At 45.1% G+C, this 25959-nt stretch overlaps 1 protein-coding gene across 1 annotated transcript in view; it reads left to right on the top strand.

The window, feature by feature from the left end:
* Positions 1–16581: 16581 nt before the first annotated feature.
* Syne2 (spectrin repeat containing nuclear envelope protein 2) overlaps positions 16582–25959 on the top strand; it is a 268150-nt gene continuing 258772 nt past the window's right edge. The window contains exon 1 of the mRNA XM_032907953.1: positions 16582–16741. Within this exon, the coding sequence (XP_032763844.1) occupies positions 16663–16741 (79 nt within the window). The 5' untranslated portion in view covers positions 16582–16662. The remainder of the gene's footprint in view (positions 16742–25959) is intronic.

The raw sequence follows: 25959 nt of genomic DNA on the forward strand, positions 1-25959 counted from the left end.
GCTAAGTTCACTTACCTCCATCTGGTGCCTGCCCTGGTGCTGATTAATGAAACCACGCCGGTGGGAACGAGAGTCTCCACCTGTGACGTTCCCACTGAGGTAAATCACCAGATGCGTGCTAAGTGTCCTGGCCAGAATTCGTGTGCTTATGCTGTTAAGTCAAAAAGACCAGGTGTGGTCATGACACACACCTTTAACCCTGGCACTTGGGAGGCAGAGGCAGGCAGATCTCTGAGTTTGAGGACAGCCTGGTCTACAGAGCCAGTTCTAGGATAGCCAAGGCTTCACAAAGAAACCCTGTCTCACTGCATCCGACCTCAAATAAAAAAACAGGCAAAAAGGCCAGATGTGGCGGTGCAGGAGGCTAATTCTAGCACTCAGGAAGGAGACTGACTTAAAGTGGAAGCCAGTCTGGTGAGCACAACATAGCAAGTTCTAGACCAGCCCGGACTCCAAGAGTGAGACTGTGTCTCGTCAAACAAAACCCAAAAAGTTACTGAGTGAAATCAAGCATTGTGTGGGTGCTTATGATTCCTGGAGGCGGGGTGGTCATTCAAGGTCGTCCTCTGCTACATAGCAGGTTCTCAAAGTCAGCTTGAGGGATGTGGGACCCTGTCTCACAACAACAGACAACATCAACGAAGTCAGTATGTGGGGGTCAGAGTGCGGGCTCAGAGACTACAACACATGTTGCTCTCGCAGAGGACCTGGGTTGGGATTAAAGCATTCACACGGTGACTCACAGCTGGCTCTAACTCCATTCCCCGGAATCTGATGCACTCTTTAGACCTCTGAGGGCACCAGGCACACGTGTACGCATATAGATGTATACATCCATAAAGAAAAAAGCAAAAATCAAAACCCAGCAGCAACCAAGAGCTTTAAAAAGAAAAGTCAGTGTGTGGGGAGTTTGTTTAGTTTTGGAGGGCAGGAGACAGGGACATCTTGACTCTTTTGTAAGGAGCGTCTGTGCCTGCCTGTGTAACTCACCTACGTCTGTTTTCTGGTGTTTTGTGACTCTGTCTCAGGCGTGACTTCCGGTAATTTTTAGCCTGGGCCACTAGCATGGGTGGTGTTCTTTGAGTAATGAGTGGGCGGGATAACACAGGGGATCGACTGTGACTCCACTCTGGTGAGTCTGGGTCTCCTTAGCCTGTACCTGATATGCATGACAACCCGAAGGTCCTGCAGCCTTCTGACTGGCCTGCTCACTAGGGTGGGTGATTGTGATGCAGGATGAGGGGAGCATTGGTTCATTATGTAGAAATGTTGGCTAGCATCTTCTTTATCGGGGTACCAAGGATTAAAATAATGATCTGTGATGCCAGTCACCCTGGGTTTCGCAGTATTATCTTAATGTGAATGAGACCGTTGTAGGACAATGAACTTAGGAGAAAAGATGTGTCTGCCTACCACTGCGTGCCATGGGGCTTTCGTGATTCTCTTCCTTCTAGGGGGAATGGGTCCTGACACCGTACTGAGAAGTGACAGCCTGTATATTAAAGTGAGTTCACCACCCCACGCTAGGCCCAGCACCGTCAGGCCACGTGGCACCTGCGGGGTATTTTCATCTTAACCAACAAAGCGTTTCAACCCGACCTACTAAGTTTCCAATCTCCATCCCAGGCTGTCCCCGGCTACTCTCTGGCCCCAGCAGCAGCCGCCCTCTTGCAACTCTCTGCTGTGAACTCTGCTCGCATTCCCAGCGTTCGTTTGTCCCTTGTGGTTATTGTCACAGCTCCCAGTAACCTGTTAAAGTCAAAACTCAATAAGCTTGTAATTTATCAATCAGATTTGTATCAGTAAATCCTCCCCCCACAAAACATCCACCCAATAAACTCTGAACCAATTAATATTAATATAAACTGCCCACCTAGATAAGACAAATTGTCCTATGAAAATCCGGCCTCTAAGGTCACACAGATCTGGGTCGTCCTTCTCCTCCATCTTGGTTCTTTTTTTTTTCCTCCTCTTTCCTCTCTCTAAAACTCTGTGCCTGCCTTACTTTTTCACTGTCCAATCACAGGCCTTGCCTTATCTTGTGTCTGCCTTCACCTGCATATGGACAACGTCCTGCAACAGACAGCTCAGAGAAGTGTGGGTCCTTGTTCACAGGAACTAGAGAAGTGGGGTGGAAGAGGGCAGCACAGTCTGCTGGGGGAGGTGCTCAGGGGTAGGCCTGACACCTTTCATATTGCAGGGTGACACACACACACACACACACACACACACACACACACACACACAAATAGAAAGAATTACATGTATTTCTTTTGTGTCATCTTGCCAGTACAATTTCATTCTGTTGACCATAAATCACATTCTTTAGGAAGTATTTTCTTCTCTTTATTTTATTTAAAATATTTTTTCATTAATGTATTGGGCTGGGTATGAAATAAAGGTTGTCAGGCACGGGCAGGTGGGCACATCTGACTTTTTTTTTTTTTTTTTGAATAGAGGTAACATCTTATATTTTTTTTGTTTAGTTTCCTTTTTTTTTTTTTTTTTCTTTCTTCCCCAGTCCCACCTTTTTTTTTTTTTTCCTTCTATTTCTTCTCTTTTCTTTTTCTTTTTTTTTTTTAGGCTGGGTTTCTCTGTATATAGTCTTGTTGGCTGTGCTGTCCTGGAACTTGCCCTGTAGATCAGGCTAGCTTTGAACTCATAGCCATCTCCTGCTCTTGCCTCTAATGTCGACCCTCTAAAGTGGTGGTCCTCATCCTGTGTGTGGAGACACCTTTGGGGGAGGTTCCATATTGGATAGTCTGCATATCAAATATTTGCATATAAGAGTAGCAAAACTGCAGTTATGAAGTAGCAACAATTTTATGGTTGAGGGGTCACCACAACATGGGGAACTGTATCAAGGGGCCACAGCATTAGGAAGGTTAAGAACCACTGTTTGAAAGTTTTTATTGTTGTTGTTTGCTTGTTTTTTTTTTTTTTTTTTTTTTAATTTATTTATTATATATTTATACACTGTAGCTGTCTTCAGATACACCAGAAGAGGGCATCAGATCTCTTTACAGATGGTTGTGAGCCACCATGTGGTTGCTGGGAATTGAACTCATGACCTCTGGAAGAGCAGTCGGGTGCTCTTAACCGCTGAGCCATCTCTCCAGCCCTTGTTTTTTGTTTTTGTTTTTGTGAGTCAGAGACTCCTTGGGCCTTCCTGGCTGGTCTGGAACTTGGTTTGTAGGCCAGGCTGGCCTTGAGCTCAGATCTGCCCACCCGTCTCTCAGGTGCTGGGATTAAAGGCATGCGCCATCACATAGCACATCCATGCTTAGGGCCTGGAAGATGGGGAGCATGTGAAGGAAGGCCCTGGCAGTGCAAGGCTGGCAGCCTGAGTTGGATTTCACAGAACCCATGTGAAGATGGAAGGAGAGGACCTACTCCACAAGCTTGTCCTCTGACCTCCTCATACACGCACATGCACGCGCCCATCCTCATTCACATTGATAATCATGAAGACCAGCCTCTCCCCATCACATGGAGGGATTACGTTTTTTGTTTGGAAGATGAGACAGTGGTCATGCTTGAAGATTTTAAATACCATTTCTGTGCTTTGTGAATTAACAGAACCCATTTTTATTTTTGTATTTTTTAAGCTGTCTGCATGCATACTTTTTGTTTATGCAGTTTTTCAAGGTCTTTATAGGTAGCCGAGTGGATTGTAAACTGTATTGCTTCTGTGTTCCTCCTGCCTCAGCTCTCCATGCTTACGGGTGGATGTCACCACGCCCTGCCTGTATGCATTTCTGTGATTCAGGCACCTCCTCATCATAGGTTATAGAGCAGTTACTGAGCACATGCAGCGGAGTTCAGTGGTGTATCCCTCTCTTTGTCTATGAGAAAGGGGGGGGACCTGTGTGTGTGTGTGTGTGTGTGTGTGTGTGTGTGAGAGAGAGAGAGAGAGAGAGAGAGAGAGAGAGAGAGAGAGAGAGAGAGAGAGTTTCCTCTGATAGAAACTGTCAGCTCTGATGTACAGAACTGGGTTTGTTTTTTTTAGAGAAAACTTATAAGGTAGGTGTGCATGTATATATTTATATGTGTATGTCTGAGCATATGTTTGTGAGCCACGTGTGTACAGTGTGTACACTGGAGATCAGAAGGAGGCATTGGATCCTCTGGAACTAGAGTTACAGATAGTTACAGATGTGGGGGCTGGGAACCAAACCTAATTCCATCAGAAGAGCAGTCAGTGCTCTTAACCACTGAGCCATCTCTTAGGCCCAACTTGTATCTTTGAATTAGCTATGAGGCCAAACTTAGATAATTGTTTTCTTCATGTTGGGGAATATTGCTCTAGAATAAATGTGGGACCCTTTGAGTTAGGAAATACAGACCTCCCCCTCCCCCTTTTAGATGTAGAAAAGGGTTTGCCAGCCTGGAATCCCAGCTCCTCCGTAAAGCATAGTAAGACACACACCAAATGGTGTCTGCTCTGAGTGATTGAAAGCTGTCCAGTTTGAAGTGGTGAGTTAGGGACGCTCGGAGGTGGAGGCATACAGAAAAGGTAAATTTATACAGAAAAGTGGACCTCGTGTGCTGGGTAAGGGTTTGTCTGGCTGGCTCTGGAAATCCATCAAGGTTGAGATGTGGCAGGAAGAGTCTGGGATGTGCGGCACCAACTTCCCTGACCATGACTGGGTTTTGAGACAGGATTGGGTTGTTTTTTAGTCCAGATGAGCCCGGATCCTTGTAACGACACAGCTAGACATCACCGCTGCGGTAGAACTCAGAGGTGCTGAAGTGCCCTGCCAACAGGAGCCAGGCTAAGGGGCATAGCTGGATCTGTGCGGCACACTGCCTAGCCCAGTGCCAGGGACACAGAACTCGTGAATGCACGAGTACTTTCTGGGCCAGTTCCTGACTAGTAATAAATAAAAGATGAATAGTAAGAGAATTAAAACTAGGCATGGGATTACACGCCTTTAATCCCAGGACTTGGGAGGCAGAGGAGGTTGGATCTCTTGAGCTCAAGGGCAGCTACAGCTGCAGAGCAAGACTGTCTCACTGCCCAAATCCTCCTGGTTCTTTTGAGAACATAGTCTTTGATTTCTTTGTCCAATTTTAGGGAACCATCAAGATTTAATGAGACATTAAAATTATATCTGTGGAGATTAATAACACAGGAATGCTTATTGTTAATATTTAAAGAGGTCCCCCCAAATGTGATATAAAATTATATATATATACATATATATATACACATACATATATATACACACACACACACATTCTCTCTCTCTCTCTCTCTCTCTCTCTCTCTCTCTCTCTCTCTCTCTCTCTCTCTCTCTCTCTCTCTGTAGCCTTGGCTGTCCTGGAACTGGCTTTACAGACCAGGTTGGCCTCAAACTCAGAGATCCACCTGTGTCTGCCTCATGAGCTACCATGCCCAGTTGTGTAAAGTAACAGTTTTATACAAATAAAAGGCTTAGCATAGAAAATTTCAAAAAATAGTAACAGTGGTGATATTTGAGAGGCGAGGCTGTAGGTGGAGTCTATGACTTTGTGTTTTTCTGTGACATTAACAGTTACATTGTATGGATGGAGGGATTCATTATGTTGCAAAGGACTTGGGTTCAGTGCTGAGTTCCTGTGGCAGAGGAAACTGTTTCAGAGCAGCCATAACTTCCTTGTGGCATCTTCCGTCTCCTGCATGCACATCGTGCACATACATCCTAAATAAATAAGTAAATCTATTTTTTTTTTTTTTTTTACTTACTTTAGGGCTGAGGTGATGGCTCAGTAGTGAAGAGGGTCTGAGCTCAAACCCCTAGGCCCCATATAAAAAGTGAGACACGGTCACTTGTGTCTGCGACCCCAGAACTGTGGGGTGAGAGAGACAGCAGGAGAGCCTGGGCTCACTGCCTGCCAGCAAGGGGAGAAGATGAATAACGATAGACCTGTGCACGCATGTTGTGCCATCCTCCGGCCTCTGCGCATGCGTGTGGGAAGAACTGCAGGCACCCGTGTGCGAGCACCACATATCACACACACACACACACACACACGCATACAGAAAACACTGAAACATATACATAAGTAAGCAGCCACTTCCTATTTTAAGAAGTAACTTTAAACACACGTTCTGTGCTGTGAAAATCCTCTTTAATAATGAAAGGTCAACTTCATTTTATGGAAAACAAATGAAACGATGTTTAACCTTTTCTGTCTTTTGTTTGCTTTTCTTTGTTTGTTTTGTTTCCCCAATTTTTTATCTTCTGAGATGGGAGCATTATGCTGAAGCGGCCTAAGCCTGAGATCACAGCAGGTTGACTCAGGTGGTTTTCTAGTCTGAGGCTAGCCTGGGCTAAAGATTAAAAAAAAAAAAAAAAGCTATTTACCTAGTAAAACTTTTTCATTCTTTCTTTTTGGCTTACCCTGTGGTGGTGGAGAGAGGGAGTAAAACTCTCTTTGAACTTAGTTATGGGTTCTAGTGTTAACCCCATGGGTCGGAAATCAGACCACTACTATCAGACCACTACTCCAATTTTGAGCAAGCTTTAATTAAATGGTGGCCTGGATAGTGGACTCTGGCTAGGACCACCCCAGAGTTCCCCAAAAATGACAACGAGTCACATTTTCCAGAGGCTTAAAAAGGCAAACCCATGAGGCTATGCCTTGTTCCTCCTGGGCCGCTCCTACTCCATCCGGGCAGCCCTCATGGCCGTGCCCTCACAACCCATCTACCTCATGGTGACTTCTTTTCCCCCTCCTTGGTCTCCTCATGGTCCCTGCTGAGACCCTAAGCCTCAAACATATAAATAATATAACATTTTATATGTTCTATATAGATTAAAATAATTTATAGGAGAATCTTTGCTCTGCCCCTCTTTCTTCTCCATCCAGCCCAGGCTATAGGCGGGCATCTTTGTTAACCAGTCAGAGCAAGGCTTACATAGCATTGCTTGGTGTGTATGAGGGTCTCCTTATTGGGGGTGGTCAACTAGATCTTGGGGGCCAGTAATTAGCATTTGAATACATAGCAGCACCAGACCAACCCACCCCCCCACCCTTAACCACTGAGCCATCTCTCCATCCCTTCAGTAAACTTTTTTTTTTAAAGATTTATTTATTTTATGTATGTGAGTTCACTGTCACTATCTTCAGACACACCAGAAGAGGGCATCAGATCCCATTACAGACGGCTGTGAGCCACCATCTCTCCAGCCCTTCAGTAAACTTTTTTTTTTCTGGAGCTGAGGACCGAACCCAGGGCCTTGTGCTTGCTAGGCAAGTGCTCTACCACTGAACTAAATCCCCAACCCCCTCAGTAAACTTTTAAATTAACCATTTCCCTTCTACCTCCGCAGTGGTTTTGCACCAACCCTTACAATGGAAATTAACGAGAAAAAGGTTTGAATTTCTTAGATATGCAGGGAAGTTCTGTACAAAAGGGCAGGTGAGGATTCAGAGGCTAGCTCACCAAATGAGGATGGAAGGCTACATAAAGGAGAAAGGGAGGCGGTTAGGGCTTGGGAAAGGGACTGTGTTCTGTACACAGGATGGTTGGAGTTGAACCTCCATCGTCAAGAGCCAATCGGAATCCCCTTTCTGGAACAGAGAAGGGAGTCGCCGTTATACATAGACCTTTATACACAGAAATGTACTTTTAAAATTTTTCCAAGATTTATAGATCTTATGTCTATGAGTGTTTTATGTGCATGAGTGTGTGTGTGTGTGTGTGTGTGTGTGTGTGTGTGTGTGTGTGTGTGCGTCAGATGTGTTCCTGGTGCCACAGAAGACAGAAGAGGCTGTTCAGATCTTTTGAACTGGAGGTACAGATGGTTGTGAGCCACCATGTGGGTGCCAGGAACTGGGCCTGGGTCCTCTTGCGAGAACAGTCAGTGCTTTTAACTGCTGAGCCGTCTCTCTGAGTGTCCTTGTCAATCAAGTTGATTTTAAAGCGTTTCCTGGTATTTGATTGTTAACTTTAGTTTATTTGAAAGAAGATAGTTTTGGGGTGCCATATTCTGGTCCCCTTGACTCTTGTGTATATCATCTAGGACCAAAGTAGTCATTATAAAACAACGTAGTCCTTATAAAACAACCTCCTCTGAAAAAGGATGCTTTTCCTAGTTTTCTCTGTGTAAGGGACATAGTGACAGAAAGTGGGTCCCATGCAGCGGCTGCCAGTCGTTTGTGTGGAAGAAAGCAGTGGGTTTTGGGACCCTTCCAGTAGTGCCGGCCACAAGGAAGGCACACGACACAGCCTCTGCCTCCCCCGAGTGTAAGCGGCTAATTTCCGAGCGTGGGGCTGTGCTTCGCAGCTGTCATAAACACGGGCAAATATTTTTCCAGCGAGATAGTCTATGTCGGAAATGAGCTTCCCATTTTAACACCCAACATATTTTTTGGCTGCCATTTGATGTCAAACATTTCAATTTTAGAAATATTTCTTTTAAGTGTCTTGGAAAGACTAGCGTTTAGTGTTTTTCAGATAATAAATCCTCGTTAGCAGGGAAAGGCGATGCAGCAGAAGTGTGGGTGGGGCGCGGGGACTCAGCTGGTGAAGGGCTTGGCGTGCACACCTGAAGACCTGCGTTCCACCCCTAGCGGCCACCTCAAACGCTGGGAACGCAGAGCTAGGACAGTCCTGGGGGCTCGTGCCAGCCAGTCTAGCCAAATCAGCGGCTCCCTCTTTCTCTTTCACACGTGAACGTAATACACACGCCTTACCTGAAAAAAGCTTAGTGGGCATCTAAGAGGGGTAAGAGTGGAACGGGGGAAAAATAGTCAAAATAAATTACATATAGAGAATTTTCAAAGAATATTAAAGAATTTTAAAAGGGTGTTGGATTACAATCGAGGAAGGAACCCAGTATTAGCCACGCCCACTTGCACGCACACAGAGACACGCACAAACATGTATGCAGCCATGTTCCCCTGTGCTGGTGTAGTTGTGTTACCTAGACATTTGGGGATGATATTGTTTTAATCACAGCGAAGGGCTCTACAGTTTCCTAAATATCCCTGGCATTTCCCTAGAATCCTGCCAGTCGTACATGCAGCCACTTTTTAACATTAAATTCTCTATTTACCTGGGTGTGCATGAGAACCGGCTGTGGTTCGCAAGTGAAGGTCAGAAACCCTTGTGGGACTCAGTTCTCTTCCACCTTGTGGGTTCTGGGGTCAAACTTAGGTCATCAGGCTCAGCGCATGCACACTTGTCTGTGCTGAAGCTTGTTGCTGGCCTCAGGAAACTCGGACCACAAATCAGAAGGATGACTCCCACTTCCTCTCTTAGTTTATTTCTTTCTTCCACCCAGAATCTCTTAGGCCCAAGGTTCCTCTTTAAAATCGTCAGACTCTAAGGAGGAATCATTACAAATAGAAATGGACGTCTTGCCTAAGGACACTCGGGAAGATGTTTGTGGACTATCCAGCACCCTCTCCTTCCTTCCCTTTCTCCCTTTCTTCCCCAAGACTTCCCGTGTCCCTCCCTCCCTCCACCTTCCCTCCCCCTTTTTCTTGTTGCAAAGCCCTTTACCGGCTGGGAGGACAGCGTTTAGGAGTAGCCAGACTGAATGTTCCAGGCAACTCCCCCGCAAATGGGGCTTCTGACAATCCAAGTGCGCAAGGGAGAACTTTGAATTGGACTCTCTTTGGCAGGAACCTGAAAGTCTGTGTGCTGGCCCAGACAGAATCATTATCCTCGGGTCACAGTTGAAGAACCAAGACCTGAGAGGCAGAGGCTGGCACAAGGCCCGTCCCGTGGTCAGCAATGAAGCCGGAGTGAAAGCCAAACCTTCCAGCTCTTGCTCAAGTGCTCTCAACCGTGGTGTCCCACCCTAACCTCAGAGGGCTCTACTGCTGTGAAAAGTGGGGATGGCTGGTGGTGGCCGCACACGCCTTTCATCCCAGCATTCGGGAGGCAGAGGGAGACAGATCTCTGAGTTTGAGGTTAGCCTGGTCTATGTAGTGATTCCAGGTTAGCCAGGGCTACACAGGAAAACCAAAAAGAAAGAAAAGAAAAAAGAAAAAAAAAAAAAGAAAAAAAGAAAGAGGAAATGATGGTTAACTCTGTTTTAACTCTGATGTTAAAGAAAAATTAGAAATATTTTTTTTTAATGCCCACAAAGAACTCTGCTTAGATGTTAGCAAAATCAACTCTGTAGCTGCTGTCGAATCCTTCTCTCCCTCACGCTCTCTCTGATGGGCCTCACTTCCCTGTTTCTTAATGTGTATGTGTGCTTAGACTTTATATCTAGGACTGAGGAAATGCCTTAGCCGGTGAAGGAGCTTACCTCCAGGTTTGATAAGGTTTTACCCCAGAGGTCTATATGATAGGGGGAGAGGACTGACCGTTCCTGTAGTTGTCCGCTGACTCACACATGTATCCCTCCCCGCAAATAAATGAATAAATGTAAACAATTAAAAATCAATGAAGTTTGCATCCACTCCATAAATGGCTTTCTTCTTTCTCCTTAGCGCCCATGATGATTTTAACACGTTGCATATCTCTGCTGCTCTTGGCTGCTCAACCGAGCTGTGGAATAGTCTTCCTTTGTATGAGAGCTGCAGAGGGCCCATCCTTCTATCAACAGGATTAAGTTTATCCACGTTTTGCTGCTCTGAACAGTTCTGTCACGGACACTGAGGTCCTCATATGTATGTAGGATTTCAGAGCAATCTTTTCAGTTAGCAGAATCACATCAGGTCAAGAACAGATGCTGCTTCTCGGATTTCAGCTCTGGGTCTAGGCTAGTGGTTTTGTTTTTTGGGGGTGTGGGGGACCGAGGGTACCAGCGCAAACCCTGGCTTCAAATGCAGCGGGGACCCTGTGCAGCCCATGCAGCTCTGGCCTGTAGCTGCCTTCTCAGCCCTGTCTGTCTACATCTCTGGCTTGTTGGTTCCTGTTCCCCTTGTCTGAGCACTGTACCCTGTCCATGTAGCCCCCTGCTCCCCAGAGATGACCCCTTGCTGCTTATTTTTCTGAGATAAACGAAAGCCATCTCATGCCAAAGCCCCTTCACCCAGCTCTCCTTTAGAACTACTCAAACCTCTGTGAATGGGTTTGCAAGTGGTAATGTCTCCCTGGGATGGATGGGACGAGTACACTTCTTAAAGGTTTCTGAGAGAAAACTGGGAAGAGGTGGCTGAAGGGAGGGGATGGAGAAGGAGGGCTGGAGAGGCAGGGTTGAAGAGGGAGGGCTGGGGAGAGATGGTAGAGGGATGGCTCAGCAGTTAAGGTCACCTGATACTCATCTGGAGGACAACCACCTGACCACCTGTATTACATGTCTAGATCCATCCCATGTCTCTGGCCTCTGTGAGGTCGCCTGTTCGTGTTTACATGCATGTACACAGTTAAAAGTAATTTAAGAATTTTAAAGCGAAGTTTCTGAGAGCCTATGGCAGAACTGCTCTGAGCTGCTCAGCGAGGTCTCCGACCTCCTCCAGTCCTTCTAGTTTCTTCTCTGAAGTTCTTCAGCCAGTCAGGAGTGTACGGCTTCATTCTGTGTGATCCTTCCCATCTCTTCCTCCCTCCTTCCTAATTTCCTGCTCCCCCAGCACCCGCTGCTCCCTGTGCATCCTGGGAGTTTTCTCTTCTTTCTGCTGTTTTGGCCCCAGGCTGTTGCTCTCCTCAGGGTTCTGTTTTGTCACATTCCCAGCCCTTCTCCATGCTTTAGCTTCTGAGAGCAAATACACAGGATGAATGTTTTGACTGCAGTGTTTCCAGTCCACAAATGGTGTTCCCTTACCCCAGCACCTGATTTATATCACAATATGATATAGATTGGGAAAATTTTACCTAGAAATTTATTTGTTTATTTTTGAGGCACGGTCAAACTTATTATGTAGCTGAGGATGACTGTGGACTTCTGACTCTCTGGCCTTCACCTCCTGAGTGCTAGGATTACAGGTGCATACAACCGTGCAGTTTATGCCATGCTGGGAATTGAACCCAGGGTTTCAGGCATGCTAGGCTAATGCCCTACCCACTGTGCTACCTCCCCCCTACCTAGAAATTTATTAACATAAAGTTTATCATCATAATGTTCTTTTGTTGTTGTGTTTGGTTTTTTTTTTTTGTTTTGTTTTTTTTTGTTGTTGTTGTCATTTTTTTGAGACAGGGTTTCTCTGTGTAACCCTGGCTGTCCTGGAACTCACTCTGTAGATCAGGCTGTCCTTGAACTCAAATATCCACTACCGCTGCCTCCGAGTGCTGGGATTAAAGGCATGAGCCACCACACCTGCCTTCATTGTAACTTTAAATGAACACAATCCAGTGGGGTGAAGCACATACCCGTTTTTTGTGTGACCACCACCCACCATATTCGCCTATAGAACCTGTCTTGCAAAACTGAGTCTCTACCACCGAAAGGGTTTCAAGGCACTGAAATTGTTCACGTCTAACCCCTACATCCCTCGGCCCTCGGTAGCCGATCTTTAGCTTTCTGAGTCTGGATTTTGACTGCTTTAGGTGATTTAGGGAGGGAAATTACCCGGCGTTTGTGGAAGCTTTTGTGGTAAGTGCTGATTCCCTACAGCGAGTCCAGAAGTTCTCATTTTTCTCCTTACTTTAATCTTTGCTGCTGACTTTAAAAGTGCCGTAAACGGCCCGGGTTTAATCCCTAATACCAGACAGAAGGTCCAGAACCACAGCCTGTAATGATGGTCTCTGTACTGCCCAGCGTCTACCAGGGAGCCCTTAGGAAATGCTCCTTGTTTTGTAAGTTGTTGGCTTCAAGCCTTTTTAGAATTGCAGTAACAACTTACAGAAGAGTTTCTGCAGTTCAGAGATCTGGGCCATGGTCAAGGCCAGTGGGAGGCAGTTAGGGAAGAGGTGGCACTCCTTCAGAATGCTCTAACCTTGGTGAAGTGGGTGGTTCAGGGGCACAGTTGGTTCAGGGACACTGTTGGCACTGTCGATGTAGGGCCATTGTTGGAACAAGGTCACTGTTGGCACAGGTGGCAAGTGGCACTTTATTGTGAAATTCTAATCCAGCAGATCCTAACCCGAGCACGTTTCTTGAGAGTCTAGAGCATGGTTAGGGTTGATCCTTTGGTCTCCTTCAGTTGTCATGACAATAAAGTACCTGGGAGGAGATAGTATTTGTTCTGGAAACTTGGACTGGCTACTTCTGGTCCAATGATGACTACAGTTAACTAGGAGAATTAATAGGAAAGGAAATGGCTGGGTACAATTGCGAGTGCCTATAAACCCAGCACTTGACAGGCAGACACGGGAAGACTGTTGCATCTTCAAGGTCAGCCTGGTCAAGTTCCAGGCCAGACAAAGCTACACAATGTGACTCTGTCTCCAAGTGATTGCTGGGAATTGAACTCAGGACCTCCGGAAGAGAGGTGAGTGCTCTTAACCTCTGAGCCATCTCTCCAGCCCCGAGTGCCTGTCTCAAAACCAACTGACCAACCCAAAAGTTAATAGAAAAAGATGGAGAAACTCACTGCTGTTGTGTCAGCGATGATTGGCCATGAGCTTGGAAACAGATCCAATTTAATAACGGTTAGTAGCTGAGAGTAGCCAGTTCCTGGGAGGACCACAGATAACTGGAGAGTGGGATAAGAGCAGGGCATGGCCCTGGGGAAATGTTAGCTTCTCAGTCACCCTTCACCTGGGAACCTGCCTCTCCACCCTCCTGAGACACCCGATGGGCTAAGCTGCCTCCTCCTCAGTGGACTCTCAGACTCTTCCATTTGTTAGTCTGACAGCAAGGGTTAGGCTGTCCGATAATGAGAAAACAAAAGTCCCTTCAGGAAACAGAAGGGTTGTTGGCAATATTTTCTAGAAAAATTTGATGAGCTTTGAAGATTTTGTGTGTGTGTGTGTGTGTGTGTGTGTGTGTGTGTGTGTGTGTACACATACACGTGTACCCCAGAGATTGATACAGACGTCTGCTATCTTTCTTCACTTCATTTTTGAGACAGGTCTGTCTTTGAACCTGGAGCTCACCAACCAAAATGGCCGGCGTCTGAGCTCCAGGGGTCCGTCTGGCCCTGCTGCCAGCCACTACCTCCCTTGTGATTTTTCCAATGTTATTTCTGTCAATTTAATTTTTTCATTATATGTATACAGGGTCGATCCTGTGTAGTTTCATGAAAATAAAATCATTTTTATTGTAGTAGAAATAAACATTTATCACTTGATAACCTGACAATCTAAACAACAGTGAAAAGCATAAATCCACGTGTAGTTTCACTGACTAGAGATAGATTTTTTTTTTTTCAGATCCCATTTCTTTAGTTGAAAACATTCTGGCCTTTGTAATCCAGAGTAAAGGCCAAGACCTCCTTTAAAAAGGGAACTTTGTTCATGTTTTGAGGTTTCAGAACCACCACAGGCATTCCGAAATATCTTGCATAAGCGGACCACAGTCATTTAAAAATAACTTATGTTACTTATAAAAATGTGGCTGTCGGATTACATGGCTTTTTTGTTGTGTTTTGTTTGTTTTGTTTTTTGAGATGGGGCTTCTTTGTACAACAGCTTTGGCTGTTCTAGATTTGTAGATCCTGCTGGCCTCAAACTCCCAGAGATCTGCCAGCCTCTGACTCCCGGGCGCTGGGATTAAAAAGGTGTGCACCACTTACCCTGTACGTCTCTGTGACTCTTCAAAGACACGATTCCACACTTCAGTAGAAGCTTTAATGTCACCAGATTAATTTTTAACCTGTTTTTGTAATGTCCCTGAAGAAGGCTCATTGTTCTCTTTTATGAATACTCTCAGGGATTTTAATCATAACGCTGGCTCTCTCTCCCACCTGTGGTACTGACCGCTAGGAAAGGAACGAGTTGTACACGTAAACTGCTGTGAGCAATGCCTACGTCTGTGGCTGATAATAACTGCTAAAATGTCGGTGCTGTTGTTTTCTTTTCTGTTTTTCGAGACCGGTGTTTTTCTGTGTTGCCTTGACAGTCCTAGACCTAGCTCCATAGACCATGCTGGCCTTGAACTCACAGAGATCCACCTGCCTCTGACTCCTGCTTACCGAGATTAAAGTCGTGCACCACTGTTGTTCCTTCTTCCTCGTTAAAAAAAGTAGACCTGACAGGAAACAGTAGTCACCATTAGAGAATTCATTTAGGATCCACTTTTTCTGCTGTTAAAATGAAAATAGCACTTGGTTGGGCCTTGAGGACCCTAGGGTGTGGGAAGGGGTAGTGGAGGGTTTTGCTGTGTGACAGAGCTGAGGACACCTGCGTCACTGTGGCCATCAGGGTCCTGGCCTTTGAGAACTAATGGACAGTATTTCCTTTTGTTAATCTGGACCAACTCAGTAGAGCAGTGTGGTAACCGCAGGCTGTTCCTGACTGATCTCAACCGAGAAGAAAAACAAATCAATTATTAACAGAGTGTATTTGGTAGGTAAAATCTTTAACACAGAGAGAGAGAGAGAGAGAGAGAGAGAGAGAGAGAGAGAGAGAGAGAATGAATATGACAGCAGGAGCAGGATTTGGATAATAAATACTGGCAAAGAAGGATGGAGAGGGCGTTTGGAGCCACACAATGATCTCCATCCTTTGCATATTTTATTCTGTTTAATATTTAATATGACTGATTAGCTGGTACCCTCAAACTTAATTTTTTAGTTTTCCATCCAACATTTTCTCATGAAAAAAAAGTGCTAGTATATATCAAAGTTTGAGGATTCTGCATATATTTAGAATACAGAGTCTTCCTTTCTTTACCGTCTTGGGGATCGAGCCTAGGACATTTCGTGTGATCCGTAAGAACTCTGCTCCTGAGTCTTGTCCTCGGCTCCACTGTGCAAATTCTAACAGTAGCTTTTACATCACTTCCTTTCTCAGGGAAGTGTATTGATGTTCTCTGTTTGGTCAGTTTGATTTTGGTTACTTGGTGATTTCTGTGAGAGAACCCACTTTTCATTGTCAGCCTGCAGAAGTTGATCATGATGACCGTATACATGAAATGTTTTTTTTTTTTTTAAAGGGTTATGGGTTGTGAATTACTTTTAGTGGGAGAATTCCTTCAGTGGGTAAAGAGGCTCGGTGATAGGATACATGCTTAGATGGTGTATCAGCTCGTGCTCAAATCTCTAGTACCAGAAAGAACGACTCGAGGTGGAACTAAGAGAGAACGTATAGAAGAAGAAATCCTTGGGAAAATAATATTGTTGCAGTCATCAAAATAGCCACTCTGATGTATTTGTATTTTTAGTTTCACTTTGCAGGCTGTGCAGGCTCGGTTCTCACTGTTTCCAGTAAGTGGCCTTTTATGGAACCGAGAAAGAACAGAGGGAGTTAAAAAAAGTTTTAAAGGGAACCCTTGTGAGCCGAAGACCCAAGGCAGCAGTGCGTGTGACTTTCTTCCCTCTTAGCTGCGTTACCGGATACTCGTGGATTTGAAGTCCGCAGCTTTCTTTCTTGTAACTTGCACACAACCCACGAGGCCGGTTCTTCTGGAGTTCTGCCAGAGAGCCCGAATGGGTCACAGGGCACAGTCCTGATGATGATTCAAACAGGAGGTGTGGTCACTCCGCTCTTCATGGATGAAGGAACCCCTCCTGGGGAGCCCTTGCTCTCTGAGAGGGTAGACTTGGTTTTCGCTGCATCCTGCATGCTTACCAGACTTGCTGAGCTGCAGAGCCATTAACGAACGCTTCGCCTCTTTCTGTTTTCAGTTCACTTCAATTGAGATGGACGTGGTCTAATCTCCCCCGAGTTGAAGAATGGCCGATAGCCCCGTGCCTCCCACGGAAGATGGACAGGGCTTCTTTGGCATTGATGATCTGCACTTTTCGCTGCAAGGTAAATTCACGCTTGGAAGGAAATGGGATACCTAACCCCTTCTAATTCTGAGCCCTACTGGCTTCTCTGCCTCCTGTGGTTTTGAAAACTTATCTGCATTTTCCAACTGGAGAAGAAGCCTAGAGTGCAGTTTGAGTGTCTTTTTTAGCGCAGCTCTCTGCTTCCAAGGAATCCTGGAAGGAATTGGTTATCTTTGGTATTTTATTTATATGTGTGTGTATTTTATTTGCAATCTGAACGTAAAAGCTAGCCACGGTTTCTTTGGCATCATTTCCACTTATTTTGTGTCTTTTTTTACACAGCAGCCTTGAGTCTTGCATTTTATTCTAAAAGGTGGGAACAGCGGTGATGTTATGGGTAGGTGAGATCTCAGTGCTGTGAACCCCACATTAATCCACAACTAGTCTTTTTCCTTTTTCTGTTTTTTTTTTTTTTTCGGACTGGGGACCGAACCCAGGGACCTTGCGCTTGCTAAGGCAAGTGCTCTACCACTGAGCTAAATCCCAACCCTTTTTCTGTTTTTTTTTTTTTTAAATGTATTTATTTTACATTGTGTGAGTACACTGTAACTGCCTTCAGACACAGCAGAAGAGAGCATCAGATCTCATTACAGATGGTTGTGAGCCACCATGTGGTTGCTGGGAATTGAACTCATGACCTCTGGAAGAGCAGTCAGTGCTCTTAACCGCTGAGCCACCTCTCCAGCCTCCTTACTGATCTTTTCAAGAGGGCTTTGTGTTACACTTAGCTGTATAGCTGCTGCCCATCTGAAAACTCACTAGCTAGTGACCTATGCATCTTTACTGATGAATCCTGGTGTTGTAGCATAGCTAGTACAGCTAGTATAGAAGCAAGGCTCTGGAAAATATTTGGCACATTTATGAGACTCATGTGTGTGTGTGTGTGTGTGTGTGTGTGTGTGTATTTCAAAACAGGGATTCTAAGAGTAGCCATGGCTGTCCTGGAACTTGTTCTGTAGACCAGGCTGGCCTCAGACTCAGAGATCCACCTGCCTCTGCCTGCTGAGTGCTGATATTTTAAAGGCATGCACCACTACTGCCTGGCTGTGAAACTTTTTAAAAAAGTAATCTTAAAGTTATGGGCACTATAAGTCAACAATTAAGACATTGTACAGAAGCTACAGAAGGTTTTGAGTTTATTTTTGGTAAATATTCTAAAAGTAACTTTCTGATAACCTTCCTTTTAAATTCATTTTAATTTTTTGAGTCAAGAACTTGTTATGTAGCCCAGGCTAGCCTCAAACTCTTGCTCTCCCAGCCTTAACCCCTTGAGTGCTGGGAGGCATGCTCTACTGTGCTTGGCTCAAATGTTCTCTCTTTGAGTCTCTCTCTCTCTCTCTCTCTCTCTCTCTCTCTCTCTCTGTTTTTTTTTTTTTTTTGGTTCTTTTTTTCTGGAGCTGGGGACCGAACCCAGGGCCTTGCGCTTCCTAGGTAAGCGCTCTACCACTGAGCTAAATCCCCAGCCCCTCTCTCTCTCTTAACAATTAACTTCATTCAGATATAAATCCATGGCTATTGGAATAGACCGCATCTCTGTGGAGCAGGTTTTTAAAAATAAAATTGTATGCTGGGCACAGTGGCACATCAGGATAGCTAGCACCGGAGGCAGGGGCTGGATGACTATAGGCTACCTATACCTAGCCAGACCCTGTTCCAAATAAAACCCAAGACAAAAAACTAACAATCTTAATTAGTATAGAGCTTAGCCTAGAGATAGTAGGAAATATTTATTTGTTTGGAGGGAGTCTTTGAGACAAAAATGGAAAGTCTTTCATTGTGTACTTTTGAGTGATCAAATTGAAAGTAGTTAAATCAGATCCTTACTTTTATTTCAGTGAAAAAGACCAACACTCTTGCTGACAGTTTGACCCGAGACGTGTGGTCTGCTATCTCATGTCTCAGGCCGGCCCTGTGGCTTGGTGATTCTCCAGACCGAGTTGAGAGGTTTCACCGTGTGTCCCCTGGTTTGTGTGATACAGCTTCCTGGTGCAGCTGTTTGGGGATGGTCAAGCCTGTTACACAAAGGGCTGATGGTTGTGCCTGCCACATAGTAGCGGCTCACTGAATACTATTTCTTTTTATTTATTCATAATGAATTTTTTGAGTAAAATTTTGTGTAGGAGCACAGGTAGAGTAGAAACTTCATTGTGTATAAGGGAGGTAAAAAAAAAAACCCCAGAAATGTTGTGCTTACTGTTTTCTGCTAGTCATCACACGCAGGTGAGTCTTGGTGAGGCCCCTGGGCTCTCCCTGCTCTGGAGCTCACCTGATTCTCCACTACATCCCTCTTGTTCCTGGTAACTCCACATCTCCCTAAGGTGCCGTGTTGTCTCGCCTGTGTGCATGTGTGCTCTGTGTAGGCTGCTCCCTCTAGACTGGGAGAAGCTGAGCTCACCCATCGCAAGGCCAGCTGGCCCCAGCCTCCTCTGCAGGCTACCCTGCTAGCCTGAGATAAGCTCTTCCTCCTTTTCCACCCCCCTTTATCTCTTCAGGACCGGGCAGATTTGTGTTTATTATACTGCGTAGCACTTCCTTGCTACAGAATGAGCTGCCTGAGGTTTGGGTAGAGGCTCCAGCTTCCCTGTGCTTTGCACACTGTGACGTTTGTCCCTAACCCCGTGAGCAGAGTGCTGAGAAAGACTTCACCAGAGTCCCCAAGCTGAGCAAGCTGGCTTCTGTACTTCACCCCTTTGCTGTGCTAAAGCACAAACCGGAAGAGGGGATTCCGCTCTAGGTTGTTCCTAGATGTTTTTAAATTGGGAGACTCATTCTGTTCCATCTGTAGCAAACATTATACTAGATTGTGGATAGCGGATTTCAGGTTCCTAAGGTGCTTAAAGTAATTATCCAATTACTCAGAAATTGTATGGTCTATATTTTCTAGAATGGGCCATTTAGTGAGGGGATGCGATGCCCGTGTTCTCTGGAGGATGCACTTGTGTGATGTATGTAGAAGGTGTGGATGCTGTCCATGGGTAGGACACGCGGAGTGACATCATAGCATCATCAACCTAACACCGGCCAGGATCCGTTCACATTAGCCAGGGACACTCAAAATGCATGCCCGGTGCCTAGACTGCCCATGCAGAATGAAAATGGAATGAATTACTTCCAGAGGCCAGACTTCATGTTGTTTGCAGGTTTGTGATGGTTCTTCTCGACAAACTGACAAAGGAAGAGGGGAAGGCAGGTCAGGGAAGACAGAGCTTGCATATACCCGTGACGGCAGCTTTGGTATCAGAGTGGAATTATTGCCTGCTTGGGGGAAAAAAGCTAGACAGGATTATTTTTATAAAGTACAACATTGCTGAAGGCTACTTATTGGTCAGAGTCTTATAAAGCATTTGAGGGGACGGTAAGAGGGCTCAGTGGGTGAAGACAATCGCAGAGCAAGCCTGGAGACCTGCGGTTGATCTCTGGCATCCAGTGGGAGGGGAGACCTAACTCCATAAAGTTGTCCATCCCTCCACATGTGAGTCATGGCACACGTACACACATACAATGACAATAATATGTAAAGCTTTCTTAAAAGGCACTTGGTTCTATTCATGATGTAAACAGCCTAGTAATTTTGTGTTTGCTGGCACTTTACATTGAAGGCAGAAGGGGATTCTGGGTAACGTGGGGGTGCCGGGCGCCGTTTACAAGGAAGTGTGTTTTATTCCCTCTTCATCCAGAAGCTGTGTCAGGCAGATAGAGACAGGATAATCAGTAGAACGATAGGACGGCGTCTACTTTACTGCAAACAGACAAGCCCTCCTTTAAGGTGAGGAGACTGTGGTCAGGCCCTGATGGAGAATAGTGAACTTAAGAAAACATATTCTCCCAGGTAGCTCTAGGGCTAGGTACAGAAATCTGATCTCTGCAGCTACATTAGTACTCCATTTAAGTGGGCTCGTTATTTACTGAATGTCCTGGAGGAAGGCTTTCCTTGTCTCCCTTCCTTCCTTCCTTCCTTCCTTCCTTCCTTCCTTCCTTCCTTCCTTCCTTCCTTCTTTCCTTCCTTTCCCCTTCCCTTTCCGCTTCCCCTTCTCCTTTTTCTGTTTTATCTTCTTAGATACAGTTTCTGTGTATAGTTCTTTCTGATTGTCCTGGATCTCACTCTGTCTACCAGGCTGGCCTCGAACTCACAGAGATAGATCCACCTGCCTCTGTCTCTCGAGCACTGGGATTAAAGGCGTGTGCCACCACTGCTGAGCTGCTTTCCACGTATTTCTTACTTTTAGAAACTTTGTTTATCCAGGTTAAGATTACATAATTATGATTAGGTGGGAATAAATGTTGAAATGGAACAGGCAGATCAGGAGTTCAAGACCAGCCTGGGCTTCATAGCAAGACTGACTCAAAAACAGAAACATAAATTGTGTTTCTTTTTCCTACCAGAGGAAAAAAATTAATGATTCATAGTTAGTTGGAGAGGTTGCGGAATATGATAATGAGAAGGAATGTTTACTTTTAAATCTTGTTTGTTTATCTATCTATCTATCTATCTATCATCTATCTATCTATCTATCTATCTATCTATCTATCTATCTATCTATCCATCCATCCATCCATCCATCCATCCATCCATCCATCCATCCATCCATCCATCTATCATCTATCATCTATCTATTATCTATCTATCTATCTATCTATCTATCTATCTATCTATCTATCTATCTATCTATCTATCTATCTATCTATCGTGCGTATGTGGGCACATGCACGTGTGCCTGGCTCTTATGAAAGTCAAAAGCCAACTTATGGGAGTTAGTTCTCTCTTTGTATCCTGTGGGTCCTGGGCTTTAAACTCAGGCTCAGCGGCCAGAGCCTTTACCCCCTGAGCTATCTCGCCAGCCCTGCAGTATCTAATTTTTACTTGGTAGCTGTAAAAAGCCAGCCGCATGCAGAGGTTAGGCACTGAGGACACACACAGAAACGGGCTGAGCAGCTTCGTGAGTCGTGGCATCTGGTGTCTTCCGCCTGCAGACAGCACAGTGCTCAGGTGATGATCCCTCACTGCCCGGGTCACCATCTTTTTTTTTTTTTTTTTTTTTTTTTTTTTTTTTCCGGAGCTGAGGCCGAATCAGGGCCTTGCACTTGCTAGGCAAGCGCTCTACCACTGAGCTAAATCCCCAACCCCTACCAGGGTCACCATCTTAATTTTGATGTCTATCATATAAATGCAGAGTAGGTCTAGAAATGGCTGGGTGGTTTTGTTTTTTTTTTTTGTTTTTTGTTTTTTTTTTTTGATGTTTTTAATACGGGGATAAAAAATCTCGTTTTTATACAATGTATTACATAGATTTCTCTCATTATTAAAAAAGTCAGATTGGGTCTGGGGTGTAGTTCAGTTGGTAAAGTACGTGCATGAATGAAGCCTTGGGATCGAGCCCTAGTACCACATAAGCTGAGCGTGGTGCTGCCCTGCGCGCCTGTTTATTATCCCAGAGGCGCTGTAGTTCTATTACTTAGAAAGTGGAGGCAGAAATTCAAGCTCATTCTTGGCTTCGGATGTCACTTGCTTCGACAATCTGAGTCTTGCAAGCGTTGTACTCTAGTGAAGTTATTATTTTATTGTATAATGAGTAACTGAGTGGCCAGTCTGACTTACACAACCAAGGTCTAAGGCCGTCAAGATGGCTCCGGTAAGGGTGCTTATCCCCAAGCCTGATGATCTGATTCTGATCCCTGGGACAAGGGGAGAACCGACTCCCACGAGTTGCCCTCTGACCTCCACATGTGCACACTGTCATGTGTGCTCACACATACACCCAAGTAAATACATGTAATTAAAAAAGTACAACCCCACACAAACAAAAATGAAGGTCTATAAGGTAGGTCCTCGACAGCAGATTAGTTCTGTGTGCGTGGTGACAAATTGGATGAGACACGGGGGTGACTTGTGACGTGAGGCAGGGACAGGGCTGTGGTAGTGTTGTGTTTGTGGAGAAAAATCTGTTCTACCTCAGGGCTGTGAGAACGGCACTCCTGATGTCTGAGAAAGAGAAACAAGATTGGCTGAAGGCTCCTGGGGAGAATCTCCGTTCCTTCATAACAGAGACCTGGGTGGGGAGCATTAGGGACACGAAGAACAGAGTAGCGAGCGGAAGAAGAGTCTTCTTTTTTTTTGGTTCTTTTTTTCCGGAGCTGGGGACTGAACCCAGGGCCTTGGGCTTCCTAGGCGAGCGCTCTACCACTGAGCTAAATCCCCAACCCCGGAAGAAGAGTTCTTAAGTAATAAGTTTACCTCCTGACTGGCTCGCATCACTGCCTTACTCTGTAGAAAGCAGGTAATTTCATGGATTTCCCCCTCCCATCCCCCCAGCTGGATCATTTTTTGACTCAGGGAAAATAATTAAATTATTGTCCAACTGTTAGTGTTGATCGGTAACAGCAGAAAGGCAGAAAGTTCCTGATAATCTCAATATTATCTTTTCAAAAGTATTTTCTTGGAATGTTGTTTGCTTTGGCATTACAAAGTTCTGTACTCTTAAAAATATTTTGACCCCCCCCAAAAAAAAAAAACAAAAAAAAATATTTTGACTTGCTGGGCATGGTGGTACACACCTTTAATCCCAGAGGCAGGCGTGGATCCACAGGAGTTCAAGGCCAGCCTGGTCTACAAAGTGAGTTTCAGGGCAGCCAGGGCTACACTGAGAGACCTTGTCTCAAAAAACAAAACAAAACGAAACAAAATTCTGATTAAATGGAAAATTAAAAAAAAAAAGAAACTCTAGTAATGTTTGTATAACAGTGTTTTTAAGAAAAATTTCTCACCCCTTGGGTTGCACGTAGAGTTTTGGCTTCTGGGAATGCTGGCTCTGTTTTCTGAAGGAGTTTGGAGCTTGCATTATTCTGGGTCATCTACATTTTTGAAAACTAGGGCAAGATAAATCCAGGGTCATTTAGAATCTTGTTAAAGTGGGTTAACAAAGACCTCATTCATTGCTTATAGAAGTAAAAATCCCTTTTAATTAGCCCCATGAGAGATGCAAAGTTTCTCTCTCTCTCTCTCTCTCTCTCTCTCTCTCTCTCTCTCTCTGTGTGTGTGTGTGTGTGTGTGTGTGTGTGTGTGTGTGTGTGTGTGTGTGGTTGGGCTTGGAGTGAGGAAACTCAGGCTTTCATCATGGAAGTGGGAAATCAGGGACTAATACAGCACATTAATTTGTATGTGTTTGATGGGTTGGTTGGGTCTGAGATTTAATGTTCTGAAATGTGGGGATTTTAAAAAACATGTCTTTTCAACAGTCTTTCCATATCTCTGGATGTTTCAACATGTCTCTTGATGACTCTGTTTCTCAAAATCATTCAGGAGAATTTTGGTAAAAGTAAACGGCGTGTGCTGACATTGTGCGGGACAGCTGGAGTTTAGAGTGTGCTCATGCGAGCGGTGTAAGCGCTTGTCAGTGTGGGTGTGCACACTGATCAGGTCTTCTTTGACCATTCTCCACCTTTATTTTCTTTAATTAAAACAATCTTATTTTAATTCTTTTTTTAGAAATCTTTACATTTATTTTCGTGTGTATGTCCGTGCACACAGGTGCACACGTGTGTACTCATAGACAATGAGTGCATACGGAGGTCAGAGGACAAATGGAGGGGGTTGGTTTTCTCCCACACGTGTAGGTCCTGGGTTTCAAATGTCTTCAGGCTTGGTGACGAGCACCTTATCCACTGAGCCATCTGCATACCCCTCACCTAGTGTGTTTATGGTCATTTGAATGTGGGAGAAAAAAATAAACGGTGAATTGTCAGACAAATGGAATAGTTTGAGGCTCTCCCGGTGTCTCTTTGGAAGAGGTAGATGAAGTCTCTTCTGGAGTCGAGGTTGTGGGATGAGTGTTGAAGGAAAACCCGAGAAGGCTCTGGAAGGAATCCTACCGCACACCTCGCTGGTCGTGCATTTTTCCCCTGCCTTTACAATGCAGGGGATTGTTAGCTGGACTGAAGTGCTGAATTATAAGGGGCAGGGGCGCCTGTCTCAAAGGCAGAGCACAAACGGCTCTTTTCAAGTTTGAGAAGTATTCAATGTCTTCTCACAACATTGGATGTTAACCTTTCGTTCTGCTGAGTGGGACTTTTAAAAAGGTGTATTTATTTTTATTTTATGTATATGAATGGTTTGCCTGCATGCATGTCTATACACCATGTGTGTGCCTGGCCTCCAGAGGCCAGTCGAGGATGTTGTATCCCCTGGAACTGGAGTTCCAGATGGTTGTGAGCTCCGATGTGGGTGCTGGGGTCCTCTGGAAGAGGAGCCAGTGCTCTAACCACTGCATTATTTCTCTGGTCCCAGGAGTAAGGTTTTTTTAATAGTAGGAATTAGTTTTCCTGTTTGTATGTTTTATTGGCAGAACTTCCAGGAGAGGTTGATATCTTCAGATTATGAGACTGACGCACTGCCTACTGCGCTAAGGAGGCAAGTGAGGTTGATATCTTCAAACCAAGGCACTTCCCAAAATATGGATGAATTCAAATTTAACATTGAGACAAAAACCCAGATAAGCTTTGAACAACTCATGGAGCCCACAGGGCTTGTTTGTAGCTCTAGAAAGCCTTCTGTTCTGGAGCCAGCCAGGGAACATCAAAAGGGACACTTCTCTTGTCACTTCATAGGATGGGGTTCCTCAGAGTCGCATTCCCAGGTGAGCAGTGGTGGACTTGTTTGGTATATTTTGAGGAGTGGACATGAAAGGTTCACACTGTAGCCAACACTGGATACCAAGCAGGGAAGAAGGTAATGTAAGCACATGGCAAATGCTAAGCCACTGGCTGGATTTCCTGATAGTGCTTGGATGACGTCCTAGTCAGGGTTGCTGTTGCTCTGATGCAACACCAGGACCAAAAGCAACTTGGCGAGGAAAGGGTTCATTCAGCTCACACTTCCACAGCGCTGCTCACCATCCAAGGAAGTCAGGACAGGAACTCAAACAGGGCAGGAACCTGGAGACAGGAGCTGATGCAGAGGTCATGGAGGGGTGCTGCTTACTGGCTTGCTCACCCAGGACCACCAGGCTGGGCCCTCCCTCATCAATCACTAATCAAGAAAAAGCCCTATTGCCGGATCTTCTGGAGGCCATTTCAACTGAGGCTTCCTCCTTTCAGATGCCCCTAGCTTGTTTCAAGTTGACATAAAACTAGTCAACACAGATGACTTCTTTGTCTCAGAGTAGGCTTCTTCAAGACGGAGAGTTTAGGAATGATGAAGTAACA

The sequence above is a fragment of the Rattus rattus genome, chromosome 7, assembly GCF_011064425.1.
Source record: "Rattus rattus isolate New Zealand chromosome 7, Rrattus_CSIRO_v1, whole genome shotgun sequence".
NCBI lineage: Eukaryota > Metazoa > Chordata > Mammalia > Rodentia > Muridae > Rattus > Rattus rattus.